This window comes from Notothenia rossii (genome assembly GCF_949606895.1).
Source record: "Notothenia rossii genome assembly, chromosome: 4".
Taxonomy (NCBI): domain Eukaryota; kingdom Metazoa; phylum Chordata; class Actinopteri; order Perciformes; family Nototheniidae; genus Notothenia; species Notothenia rossii.
In genome coordinates this window covers 15,540,828-15,553,682 of record NC_136902.1, presented here as the reverse complement: position 1 = coordinate 15,553,682, position 12,855 = coordinate 15,540,828, and the positions used below count along the sequence as shown (strand labels likewise).

The 12,855-nt window shown below is 42.0% G+C and overlaps 1 protein-coding gene across 2 annotated transcripts in view; it reads right to left on the bottom strand.

The window, feature by feature from the left end:
* The window catches only part of LOC307037766 (protein bicaudal D homolog 2-like), a 41,931-nt gene extending 32,440 nt beyond the window's left edge, over nt 1–9,491 (bottom strand). For both annotated transcript variants that reach the window (XM_079678854.1, XM_079678855.1), the window contains exon 1: nt 8,965–9,491. In XM_079678854.1, the coding sequence (XP_079534980.1) occupies nt 8,965–9,183 (219 nt within the window). In that variant the 5' untranslated portion in view covers nt 9,184–9,491. The remainder of the gene's footprint in view (nt 1–8,964) is intronic.
* Between the last annotated feature and the right edge of the window lie 3,364 nt (nt 9,492–12,855).

The following is a 12,855-nucleotide window of genomic DNA, read 5'->3' as shown; positions in this document are numbered from 1 at the left end:
ATCCCTCAGGTCCACGCGCCTGCACCCCAGGGGAACAGCCGTTGTTATGGTAACTATGGCAATTACAGTGACAGAGCAGGAGGCGGTCAGTCGAGGCTGGACACCAACCCAGATGGCGGCTACAGAGCACAGCCTAGCACGGCTAACTCTTCTCTGGCATCAGTCCTCAGGTCCCATACCTCTCCCATTTGAGATTAGTTTGCACTAACCGCTTGCTGGTCTTCATGCTTTGAAGTCTTTGCCAATTGGTCAAGTCTACATCAAAGTAAACACACAACAGACCAAGTCTTTGTTTGGTGGGTATGACAGCATATTTCCTAAAGGAAACTGCTCCCTGTGGAGCCTTTACGTACGACCTCCTCAGCTGAAAAGCCCCTCGCTGTTACAGACATAAATGACGAAGTAGGGGAGCAGCTGGCCAGCCGGGGCCAGGCACACACACACACACACGTGATTTCATTTTCTTACAAGGTCCAAGGTCGGGTTTGCAGGAAAAGGGGGGAGGTGAAATACACATTGACTCCGATTGTTTGTGTATTTGTATATGGTTAGTGTCGGTGGGGTTGTTTTCAAGACTCTTCACCTCCCATCATTAAACCTCAACAATACTCATTTATAAGAGTTTGCAATTTTCAGACTTTAATGCATTTCCACTCATCGCCCTAGTCATCCATTAGTGTCGAGACATGTCTAATCAATCAGAGGAAAGCATTGACCGAATGGGGGAGGGAAAGCTCAAAGTGCTTTCTTCCCTGAGGTTTTTCATCTAAGGTGCCTTGTATGTTGCCACTTGAATGCAACTTTTCATCCCTACTTATTACATGTGTTCCCACTCATAATGGCTGAAGTTATCTCCCAATCTCGTTCTCATTCCCCAACTGTCCTTTCCTATCTCCATTCACTCTCACAAACCCAGAGCAGGGTCTCTTGGGCTGGTCCTGCCTTTGCTGGCGGCCAGACACAGACTGATGACCTCCCTTCCGTATTTGCAGTAATTAAATTCTGAATGTGACTGTGAACGCACAATCTCTACCAGTGAGGCTACATCTTGGATCAGGGTGGCAAGCCTTCCATATGAGGCCATGTCAGTTTGTAGAGAATGAGGTAAGTGCTAATAGCCTCTCAGCCTCTCTGCACATAAGAAATAATAATAATATTCTCTTTTCAGGTAGTATTGAGGCCTAAATATAAAACAGTATATGCATAGAGCAGACATATTAGTTTCTATGGTTTGTAACTTCTTTCATTCCCTTTTCAAAACATACTTGGTCAACTCTACAATACCTGTACCTATACATCTCTCTCAAACCACAGAGTGTGCAAACAAAATGATGGAGAGAGATGAAAGATATTACTAACCATAACCACAATGTCCTTTAGTCCTAAACAAATGCTGGAAAACCCCCTGGGGCTCTTTTATGTGATGCATATTTATTAAGCATTGTTGGAACACAAAAAGAGATAGCTGGTCATTTTCTATTAAGCACTTTAAACTCATTAAGCAAGTTGATAGAGGAACTCTCATTCTTCTACTATTTATAAACGAGAGTGAGCTGATTCCCACAGGAAACACCGGGACTGCCCAGTGCCCCTCCCATCCAAACGCGTCTTCCTTTCTGGGTCTGCTATCCCCATTTCCCAAGGACCCCTGAGAGACTGGCACACATCCAATTAAAACCCCTCCTCTCCTCGCTCTCTCTGAGCCCAAACTCTAATATTATTATTTCTGTACAGGCAACCCCCTGACTGACCATACAACTCTGTCTTCTCATCTCCCCTCCCTGTCACCCCTTTCCCAATTCCTCCCTCTCGCTCCTCTTTTCTACCATGCCTCAGGGTTTCAAAGCGTGAGCTCAATGAGACTTAGGCACGACACACTGCAACAAGGAGCCCCAGACCCACTAGCCTATTTACAATAGGAGCCTGGGGAAGTTGGAGGAGAGGAGGAAGGTGGCGGTGAGGAGTTGGTAAAGAGTCTGGAGACAATGTAGGCACACTGCTGTTCTCTGATTGGTGGTGTTGAGGTTAAAAGGACCCCCAGGGCTGAGGGACAATCCTTTAAAATTGAGTTTGTTATGAATAGATGGCCTGTTAAAACGAGAATATGTTTTCAGAATCTGCCCTCTGGTTTGATGAATTTAGGTGAGATGGGTGGCACTGCTCTGCTAGTCAGGAGATAATTGAGATGAGTGGACTTTCAGAGGAACCGGAGAAGGTTGTGTCAGAAAGCACTCATGTAAACAGAGACGCTATCGGTCTACATCTGATCTCCTAATGAAGGGTCTGAACCACAGAAACCCGAGGGACAATCTGCAGGGAGGAAAGGGCACAACAAAACTCATCCTTAGTTGGAGGATATGGGCGGGGCATGTCTTACCCTTGTGTGCATGTGTGTATAGCTGTGGGGGGGGGGGGTCCCACCATCTGTCCACTTATAGCTGAAACAAGCTTGCTCTTGCTATTTGTATATGTTAATAAGCATGCGATGCACCCCAATCTCGTATCTTTTGTTTTTAGGGATATATTTAACATAAAGGGATACAAAAACACTACTGTGGGAAAACCCTCAATATTCTCTTTGTGTTTCAAAGTTCAGTTAAGTAATGCGCACATTATAAGGGTACATGTGGACATGGACGTCTTTTGAGGCACACTACATTTAGTAAAAGCTGATTTTATACGGCTATTGAATGTAAGTTCCTGCCGCATAGTGAGTGTTAATGTTAAGAAGGCAGGGAAGAAAAGCATTTATCAGAATGATTCCTTGTTGTACAGAGGTGACAATAAGTGCCTGATAAGCTTGATGTGGTCTTTTCCTCTGATCCATTCAAAACATATCCGGACTGATACAGAGCCATATTCCATACACTTCCTCTCTGCTATAAAAAGCCAGACTCCTCACCAGTAAACAGGATGCAGAGCAGGGGGCAAGGACAAGAGATTCTGAAGTCATTCATCAGAAGGAAGAAAAAAGATTTGACAGAGCCAAGCTTCGCCTAGACTCAGCACGAGGCCTTTTATGGTTACAGGAAAACCGTAGTCATTTGAATTGTCAGAACACAACGCCATACATTAATTGGAGGGTGTCATTCTGTGTCAATTATATTGCTTAGATTATGTAACAAAAATGATAGGAAGGTTTGTGGACAATCTGACAGTCTAAATCTTAAGGCTATAACAGGAATGATGTAGGCGGGGTTCAAAACAAACAACTTGCACACTACCCACACTCTTAGCTGATTCATATGTTTATATAATACACCAGTGTCTCAATACAAATAAATATGACCCTACCTTGAACTGTTCAAGTTGACATGAACTAAACTGAAAAGTTGTTCGTAGGCCAAAAGCTGATCAAACTACACAATAAAGACAGCTGGACATGTAGGAGAGAAGGAATAAATCTATCTCAGTCACGTTCACACACACTGGCTTCTTTGTTGACAGATTTATAGTTAATAGCCAAGATGTAGGAGAAGGGAAACTGGAAACTGGCCCATTGACTGAGAGAACCATGTTGTATTGTTGGAGGCATACAGCTATGGCTATGACCTCATCTTCTGCTTTTAGCCGGCACTCCTGCCTGATCTGCCCCTGGTCTTCAGTAAGTGGATTAGACTGGTAGAATCATGACCATGCTGGGCTGCCATACAGCCTCTCTACGTGCACGTTTGACTTGTCTGAATGTTTAATAGAAATGTTTATCCAATGGTATTTCAAAGGTTATACATGTACACTGTGTATAATGTAGGCTTTGAAATATGGGGAATAAAAAAATTAATACAAAATTATCCACTTTTTACTGCAACCATAAGGCTGTGTCTGTTGAGTGTGATCTGATGACGCACACAACATTTGATAATAAACAATAACCCCTTTGGCAGTCACAATGCTACAGCTAACAACATTCTCTCAGAGTCTTGTGGAGAAACTCTTTGGAGGTTTCAGAGAAGACTCCAAAGTCCTGAGTATGCCAAAAAAACTGCTACCAAGTACTGAATATAGGTTCCTTCTACACTGCCATTATTTGTATTCAAACATACTAAACAAACACTCCACTTTACTCAGACAACAACAATTGTGCAGCTCAAACAATATACCCACTCAGACACACTCAAACAGTATTAATGCTCCAGAGGAAATGTGGCCTGTGCTTGAACTGTAGACGGATGCTGATGGCATTTTGTTTATCAGCGTTAAAGACAAAAGCCTTTAAAATCATTACGGATTAGCAGCGGGCCGTTTTACCGAAAACTGGGCGGAATAAGTCTTTCATTACTTTCATACCATATGGTCAGCCTTCTGCAACACAGAAGGCTACATTAGTCTATATAACCAGACTGTCTGGACACATCACGTTTTGCAAAATGATTGTGTAGATGACCTTTACAACAATTTTCACATCCCAATTGGGGTTGAGATTCATATACAGCAGAGTTCCAGGCCCGAAAAGCACTAAGAGCACTGATGGATAGGCATGGCAGCCACTGCGTAAGGCTACCAGGACAGCACAGAGACAATATGGAAGTTTTGGAAGAGCTCCTGACAGACTCTGTCCAGCCTAACCCTGGCTATGGAGGCTTCTGAGTGTGGCTGGGCCTGGCAGACTCCTAGACCTCCGTAAGCTCTGTGAATAGCTGCTGTGATTCATCCTCTTACGCCCGGAGGGTAGGGGATTTAGGACTTTATTTAGTGCCATTTAGAAAGATTACCCCTTAACTGCAGACTTGTCGTCCAGTAAAAAAAATAGGGTAAAAAAAAATACCCTGGACAAGCATATGCTAGGTCACAGATGGAGCCAAATACATAAGAGAGCTGAATGAACCATAAGGATAGATCTAAGGTTGTGATATATATAAAATAAAGAAAATAGAGATGATGTGAGTGATCTGATGCTGAAACAAAGCTTTGTGTGGCAATCCAATAATATGAGAATATAATATTTATGACTCCTAATATAAGTGAAAAGATGGGTTTTGGGTCCTCATATTTATACTAACATCCAATCAGCATTCAATCCATTTAACATCACAGAAAAGTCTTAGTCACAACAGATACATATAAAGATATATCCTTTAGTGATCTGCCTTTTCAAAGAGGACAAAAGTGCCCAATCCTTTCAAATGTAACCACAATGGGACGCCCCTCTCACTCTCTTTTGTCATACACTGTTCGGCTGGCATTTAACCCTCTCTCATCTATGACACCCAAGACCCATTAACCCCAGTTGGCTCAGGACACAAAGGGCCAGCGAGCCGAGCACAGAGGACGAGTTTTACTGAGCTTAACAATATTTAGGGTTCTGATTTTCTGTTTGAATTCCACCAGCTACACAGCTGTCGCTACATTGATAGGAGCGTTGCAGAGGAGGAACAGGGTCTGTGAGCAACTGAATGACCACAGGGCCTAAGGACCAAGGAGCTCCAAGGGTGTTGCCATTCAAGTGCTAATATTTCAATATATCTAATCCCAAAAAAGAAAGAACTTGTATCAGAAATAAAAGTTTGGAGTGTGTGGTGCTCTATTGGTCTGATGGAAGATCACATCTTTGTGGCTTCTCTTTTCCATCTTATTTCATTCAAGTAGGCTTTAGAAAGACAGAGTGGCTAAACATGAAGCCCCCCATACAGAAAAATATTTCACCGTGATTAAAAAAACATCAAAAGCAGCTGAGGGAACTTCACTTTCCACTGTACACTGAGTGTAGTGTAATGTCATTAGCGACTGTGCCTTGTGACTGAGACTGCACTCTGCAATCTGATTGATAACTGGGAAAGTCCACACATCCTTATCTCAACAAGAACTCTAGCATGCAAGGGTACCTTTATCAGAGCACTATTTGAAGAGGGAACAGCTCACTGTATCAGCCGGTGACTTAAGCTATAATGTACTGTTTATCAAATGTCCTTGAAAAGTCACACAATCACAAATACATGTGCGGGTAAGTGGAAATATAAGCCTTAGCAGAGGTAAACGCAAGTCTCCACGAAGTAGGACAGAGAAGTGTGCTCACGTTCTCTGTAATGTACCAGCAGATGGTCAGGCTACTTACTTTGCAGTGAACTCAAGAGGGAGAAGATGGAAATGGAAATGGGAACATCAACATATAGATGGCATTGATCCCTAGTGACGAGCAAATAATGGGTAGAGATATTCATTTATTGGTTGGAGTGCTATGAAATGAATGAGAAAGAGGAACAGCAGGGGGGCAAGTCCATGCCAGTGACCTTAACATTTATTATAAGATACATCAGAGAACAGCCTATGAATACCATTAACCAATACATGGTATCTTCCAGCCAATATGTGCTATTCTATCTAGCAGGTATATGATCGTTATGGAGTCATCAACCAACACACCCAGGAAGCAGCACCTGCTGAGGAAGGCAGCACAGCCACTCAGATTAAAACACAGAGCTGTGCCGTTACTAAGCAACAGCAGTGCGCAGAATTCCTCCATCTTCCTGCCTCAAGAGTAGCGGGTATGTGGGAGTGTGTTTCTGTGTGAATATAAGTGCCCTGCCCAAGGGTAAGTAAGAAGGTGGGGAATTGCGGGGGTAAGTTTGCTCACTGTCATGATGATTTCTGGTTAGCTGTTTACATCCAGCAGGAGACAAAAGAGGGGTATCTATCTTGGCATTTCAATTGCTATGAATACACATAAATCTGAGCTCTTTACATTTACATACCAGTAAGCAAGACGAAAGGTGTGTGGTCAGTGGAGAGGCTCTTGTTTGGAGCTGCTTTGTAAATCTCCCAGACAATCTATTCCAGTATGTCCAAGTCCTCGTCGAATACACACCCAAACACTAGCCACAGTCAGTGTAAATAGTAGTTGTGTACTAAAGAGGACATGGAATGTATACCTGACCAATGAGAAAACTGTCTTATGTGCTTTGTAACAGCTGCAGACAAAGCCACACTGTCAGTCTGACCTTCCTCAAAATGTCCCGCAAAAAAGAGCAACACAAATTTGAGGCTGATAAATATGGCATTTGTCTTTTCAAAATTGAAGTGATTTCTTGAATTATAGCCGACATTTGATTTTTGAGTGGCAACTGAACACTAAGATAAGCCACTGGGACAGTAGCTTATCTTATGTTGGCTCCCCACTATCAACTGCTTTCCTCAGACAATAGAGAGGAAGTAGGGAGGGATGTCAGAAGAATGTGTTTGTTTTTCTTATGTGATAGCATCACTTCTGGCCTTCATACAGAGGCCGGGTTGGGGGCTGGGTAGAGGGATAAAGGAACATAGCAGGTCTTTCAAGGCTTAACATCTGATCAGCAATCTACAACCTGTATAACCCAACCCTGAGGCAAAAGAAAGAACCTCTGCCACAGTTTTGAGCAAACAATTGAGTTTATTGCCTACACAGATGGATGTTTGTGTTCCATTATGTGCCTGAAAGAAAAAAAATCTAGGAGTCTCAATAGACTCACAATGACAGTCTCTTTTTTTTTTACCAGACTTCAAATGGCATATTTTGAAAAATCTAGAAATATCTCCTGAATAGCCTGTGCCTCTTTTTTATGTTTTAGTTGGTTTCTGTTTTAGACCATTTCCCGTCCATTTCTTCTATACAGATATGTTTGCTGTCCTTTGTGGCTGACAAGGTCTTCTTGCCAAAGACAATAACAACAACTAGAGAGAGGGTGGAAGACGGAGAGAGAAGAGGGAGAAGCATAGCGCTGGAAAACCCCTTTCTCTCTGGTGTCTCTCTACTGAAAAGCACAGAAACCCAAGGGAGAGACGAGCAGATTTCTGGCAAGGTAATAAGGGATTTACCATGATCTAAGCCATTGGTTGTCTGGCCTAGGAAGACTCAGGAAGAACACATATCTCAAAGGAGGATGTGAGCAACCATGAACAAGCATGTGTGAAAAAACAGGAATCTGATTTATTTCCATGACTACTTCTGGGCACAGGAGTAGGAGGCTGCAACCGTTGGTGGAAATGTCTGCCTTACGTCACTTACAGCCATACTTTTCTACTTCTAACTGCTGCTCAAGTGAAGAAACGTGGACACAATATGATACAACAGTAGGGAATAAGTCAGGCCACTGTCCTGAAAAAACAGACACAGGCTTTATCTGACTCTTGAGTCCAGCTTGAATCGTCACTCTTAACATTCTTTCCATTCCCAAAGGTCATAACTGGTCTGGTTTGGTTTCATCCCTCTTTCTACCGAGCGGGAAGGTTTAAATTCAAACCTACTCCCGCCCCTTTCAAACTAAACTAGTAATTATTGTTCACAGAAGAGGGCCCAAGCTGAGAGACACTTTGACAAGATAATATATCATACCAATCATACATTTACATTTATTTTTTAATGTCAACTCTCCATGTAATGTAAATTTAAAAAAGGAACTTAGACTAAACACTCTTTGACCAATAAACAACAACATATGATGCGACTGAATGACTGATTGGTTTTGATGTTCTATATCAAGCTTGCACAGCAACGTATTGCAGATACACAGTCATTATGTAGCATATATTGTACAGTCAGTAGATATACTCATGATTAAGACATAGAAGAAGTGGGGTGGAAACGGAAACACTAGGCCTAGACTAGCTGAGAGTCAGACAGGAATGTCTTCAAAAGAGGCCAGAAGAGCTGTATAAATAAATAAAGGTGGCAGTGCAATGGGGGGCACAGAGTAAAGAGGGGGTGGGGGTGTGGAGCAGCAAGAGGGGAAGCATCCCATCTTCATTTAGCAGTTTTGACCTTGTAGGATAAAAGACAGATGCCAAATATCACAGTAGAATACTGGGATGACACTATGCAAATAAGGACATTAAAAAGCTCAATGTAAATCTGTTCTCATGGTGACACAAATATGTATTCGCCCAATAAATATAAGGGTTTTAGTGTGTACACAATGTTGATTCGTAGGGCCTATAAATAGAATATGGAGATTCATCTTAAGTAATTTCTGTGATTTTCAAAAATCAACTAACCTCTTTGAGCTGGTCCGCCTCCTGCCTGACAGCCTCGTACTCGATCTCCAGGTCGTCGTACTGCTGCTTGAGCTGCTGCTTCTCCTCCAGCACTGCCAGCCCGTACTCAGCCGCCTGGATCTTCTCGTTCGTGGTCTCACTCAGCTCCCGGGAGAGACGCTCGACCTCGGCCCGCAGCAGAAGCATAGCGTCGGGGTAGCCCTTCTCTTCCACAGACATGGTCAGTACCGGTGATGATCAAACAACCAGCTGATCTACGACAAGGGGGATGCTGGGGCGTCTTCAAGCGATGTAACCTTGAAGAAGAAGCGGTTGCTTAAATTCGTCTATATTTAAATTGCATGATTGTTACGTTTGCGTTTCTAGTTGCCGGTCCTGTTTCTTTGGTCATGTAGATGACCCTGTTTAATTATCTCCGACGAGGGAGCTCGTCGTTATCTCTTAAAAGTGCTCCATCGTTGAGCTCCTGCGGTTTCTTCACCTCTCCCCGGCTCGTTGGAGCAATTGCGCCCGATCAGGAGCACCAACTGCTAAGACAGGAAAAAAGGATGTACACCTTCTGGTTCTTAATTTCAGAATAAAACCCTTGTTCGATAAAATAACAATCCAGATTGTACAACACATGTGGTTGCGGGTTTATTGTTGCTTTGTTAAAGTAACAAAATGAAATTGAATATATTAGAAGAAAAATATATGTGTAATTGATAAGCTATTGATTATTTTCCAAGGGTGGAGAACTTTTATTTTGAAGGCACGGACGATTAACTTCCGGTAAATTAATGTTATCAGCACCGGCTTTTTTGAAACAGCTGAACGGTCCGCTTGATGAAATGTGACGCACCTACGCAACCAGCTGGGACAGCTCCTAAAGGGCCATAGTGCTTGTCGGGAAATGTAGTACTTGTAGTACGTGAAGCCAATTGAAAGAGTCTGGCGACGCTAGGAAAAGAACTCATTTCCCAATAGGCTTTGTTTTTTTGCTTATGTGGAGCACGGAAATCCCTTTCCGAAGCGTTTGTTGTAGCTGCTGCATAGCAGTGGCCAAATGTATATCTGCTGCCATCTGTTGGAACATTCATGAAAGAATATTTTTTGAATAAATGCTAAATAGAGATCACATTTATGGCCACGGTATTGACACTTCTTCACAGAAGTCTTCCTATTTCCATTACATTTCTATTAGCTCCCCCCTTCACAGTCAGGTTTTATCTTCTAAATTGGTATAATTATAGGCCTATTACATATATACATTACATTACATTACTTGTTACTTGTTAAATACCCCTATTTACATCATATTTACATACCCCTATTTACATAATGCAGTGTATCCAGCGACGGTTCTAGACATGTTGGTGCCCCTAGGCAAGATTATGATTTGATGCCCCCCCCACACACACACACAACTCTAAACACCCATATGAAAAAGATCGGTTTACATTTTATTAATCAAATAAGTATGTGTGATGATATAGTTCACGATGTGTTATGTTTATTTGTCTAGTGTCTTTGTGCCAACTATGTATGAATGGTTGCATGTTATGTTTACTGTTAAAGCAGGGTTAGTTTGTGCATGTAGTTGCCTGTTTTCGCCACAAGGCTCCGCCTGAGGGCGTGAAGGTGAGGAAGAGCGTTTCTTCCTCGGTGGTTGAGGGAACTGTGACGGAGTTTTTGGTTCTTAATAAAGTTTCCACGAGTGAGAAAAGACAAGTGATGTCCGCTTGAGTCCTTGAGTGCAACCATGGGCGTAATTTCCACTAGGGACAGGGGGGACATGTCCCCCCCACTTTTACTTTTCAAAATCCCGTTTGTGTCCCCCCCACTTTTCAAATGTGTTTTTGTGGTCATCGTCACGGAGGAGCGTCTGTGTGTGTGTGTGTGTGTGTGTGTGTGTGTGTGTGTGTGTGTGTGTGTGTGTGTGTGTGTGTGTGTGTGTGTGTGTGTGTGTGTGTGTGTGTGTGTGTGTGTGTGTGTGTGTGACAGGAGCGCATTTTGTGTGTGAGAGAGAGACAGAGAAAGACAGAGAGAGTTACAGGGGTTGTTGTTAGCATCTGGTGCTAGCTCGGAGCTAACGGAGATTAGAAGCTGTTTCAACAATAAGGAGAGGGAGAGTCCTCTCCTGTCAGACTGAGATAACATCAGCTCAGGGAGGTAAAGGACTCGCTGAGTGATTATATTGTAAACTTTAGTCTTAAGTTATCTCAGTGGGTCTCAAACAGTTTGGTCTAAACAAATATTTCCATCTATTTAATATAGTTGTTCAAAATAAGTTAAAAAATAATTCCAATGTCAGTAAAAAAATAAAAACACAGTTTGGAAGGGGAGTGATTAGTAAAATACACATAAATAAAAATAAAGAATGCAGACTAGGTAAGATAAAGATATAGAGAGGAGTATATCAATGATTTCTTATTGGTTGTGAGCATATTATGGCTTTTGGAGTATTGAAATATATACAGTTCTGTTTCATATGAGTTTTGAGAGCTGTATCCATAAATCTCTTAATTTGTGCACCAGATTGATGCCTTTAACTTCAATTTAAAGAAACAAATCTTACCGGGGGTGCATGCCCCCGGACCCCCCTATAGGATGTGAGGTCATCACAAATAAAACAGGTTCATGGATAGATAAGTTTGCACACTCATTATATACACTACACATTTTTCTTGGATTAGTTAACACCATAGTCCCTGATATATATTTGTAGAAAGGCAGGAAACGGAATTAAATCGAGAACAATGTTTCATTGCAGAGGACCCCCTGTTTTGTGTGTGTGTGTGTGTGTCCCCCCCCCACACTTCTCAAACCAAAGTTACACCCTTGAGTGCAACATATATTGGCGAGCTAGCCAGGATATTAGCTCTAAACGGATTAAAAGAGGGCTTTTATCCTGAGACGAACCAGGAAAAGAAAGATAACATTGTATTGTGAGGAAAATATGGATTTGCAGATTCTCCTAGTTCGCGCCACCATTGCTCTGAGTCAGCAAAACTGGGACCGGATGGTGGAGGTCTGTAAATATCTGCGTTGTATAGAAGATGATGAAGAAGATACTTTTGCTGATAAAAACAGACGAACATTATTTTAAATAGCAGAAAACAAAATTGACAAAATTGAAGAAAAAGCAGATGCAGAGGAAGCATGTAAATTAATCCAAGAGCTGCTAGTTTTCATGCAGGGCCTGACAGAAGACGGAGAAAGAAAAGCACGCGAGCGCCGCCATGACACTGAGAGATAAATATATGGAGCTGCAGCAGTCCCGAAAGAGTTTGGAAGACGAAATAAAGATACTGGGTGAAAAACTAAACATATCAGATGGCGTCAGCAGCAGCACTAGCGGGCCACTATTCAAAGTTAAGGTGCAAGAGGTAACCATCAGGCGAGAGTTCCGCATCTGCGGCCAAATCGGTGAAGGAGGGCAGCGTGAAAAACTGTCATATGGGTCATTCCAGAATTGGAGGACATTTCATGTCCCCCATATAAAAAATCTAATAATCCATGCCCAAAATGCTAAAACATGCACTTGTTGTGTTAAACATACTTGTCTTGAGACAAAATGTGTAGAAAATTGTAGGAAAAGTGGTTTCAAAATATTATTTAAATTATCAAATAGCTCTCGAACATCCCCTAAAATGGCATTTTTCTCTTGTCCCCGCTTCTTGGTGACCAACTTGCATGTCAAATATAACATTTAAAATAGGGATTTTATTTACTTTTTTTGGTATTATTCTATTGATATATGTCCCTTGTAATGGTAAAATCTATTTGTTAAATCATAAACATATTTTAAATAACAGTAATTTTGCACAGAAGGTGTGTCCCTCAACATGCGTTCAACCCTGTTACCCAAACCTTTTTAGATTGGCACAGGAAGTGAAAAAACTGTAAATC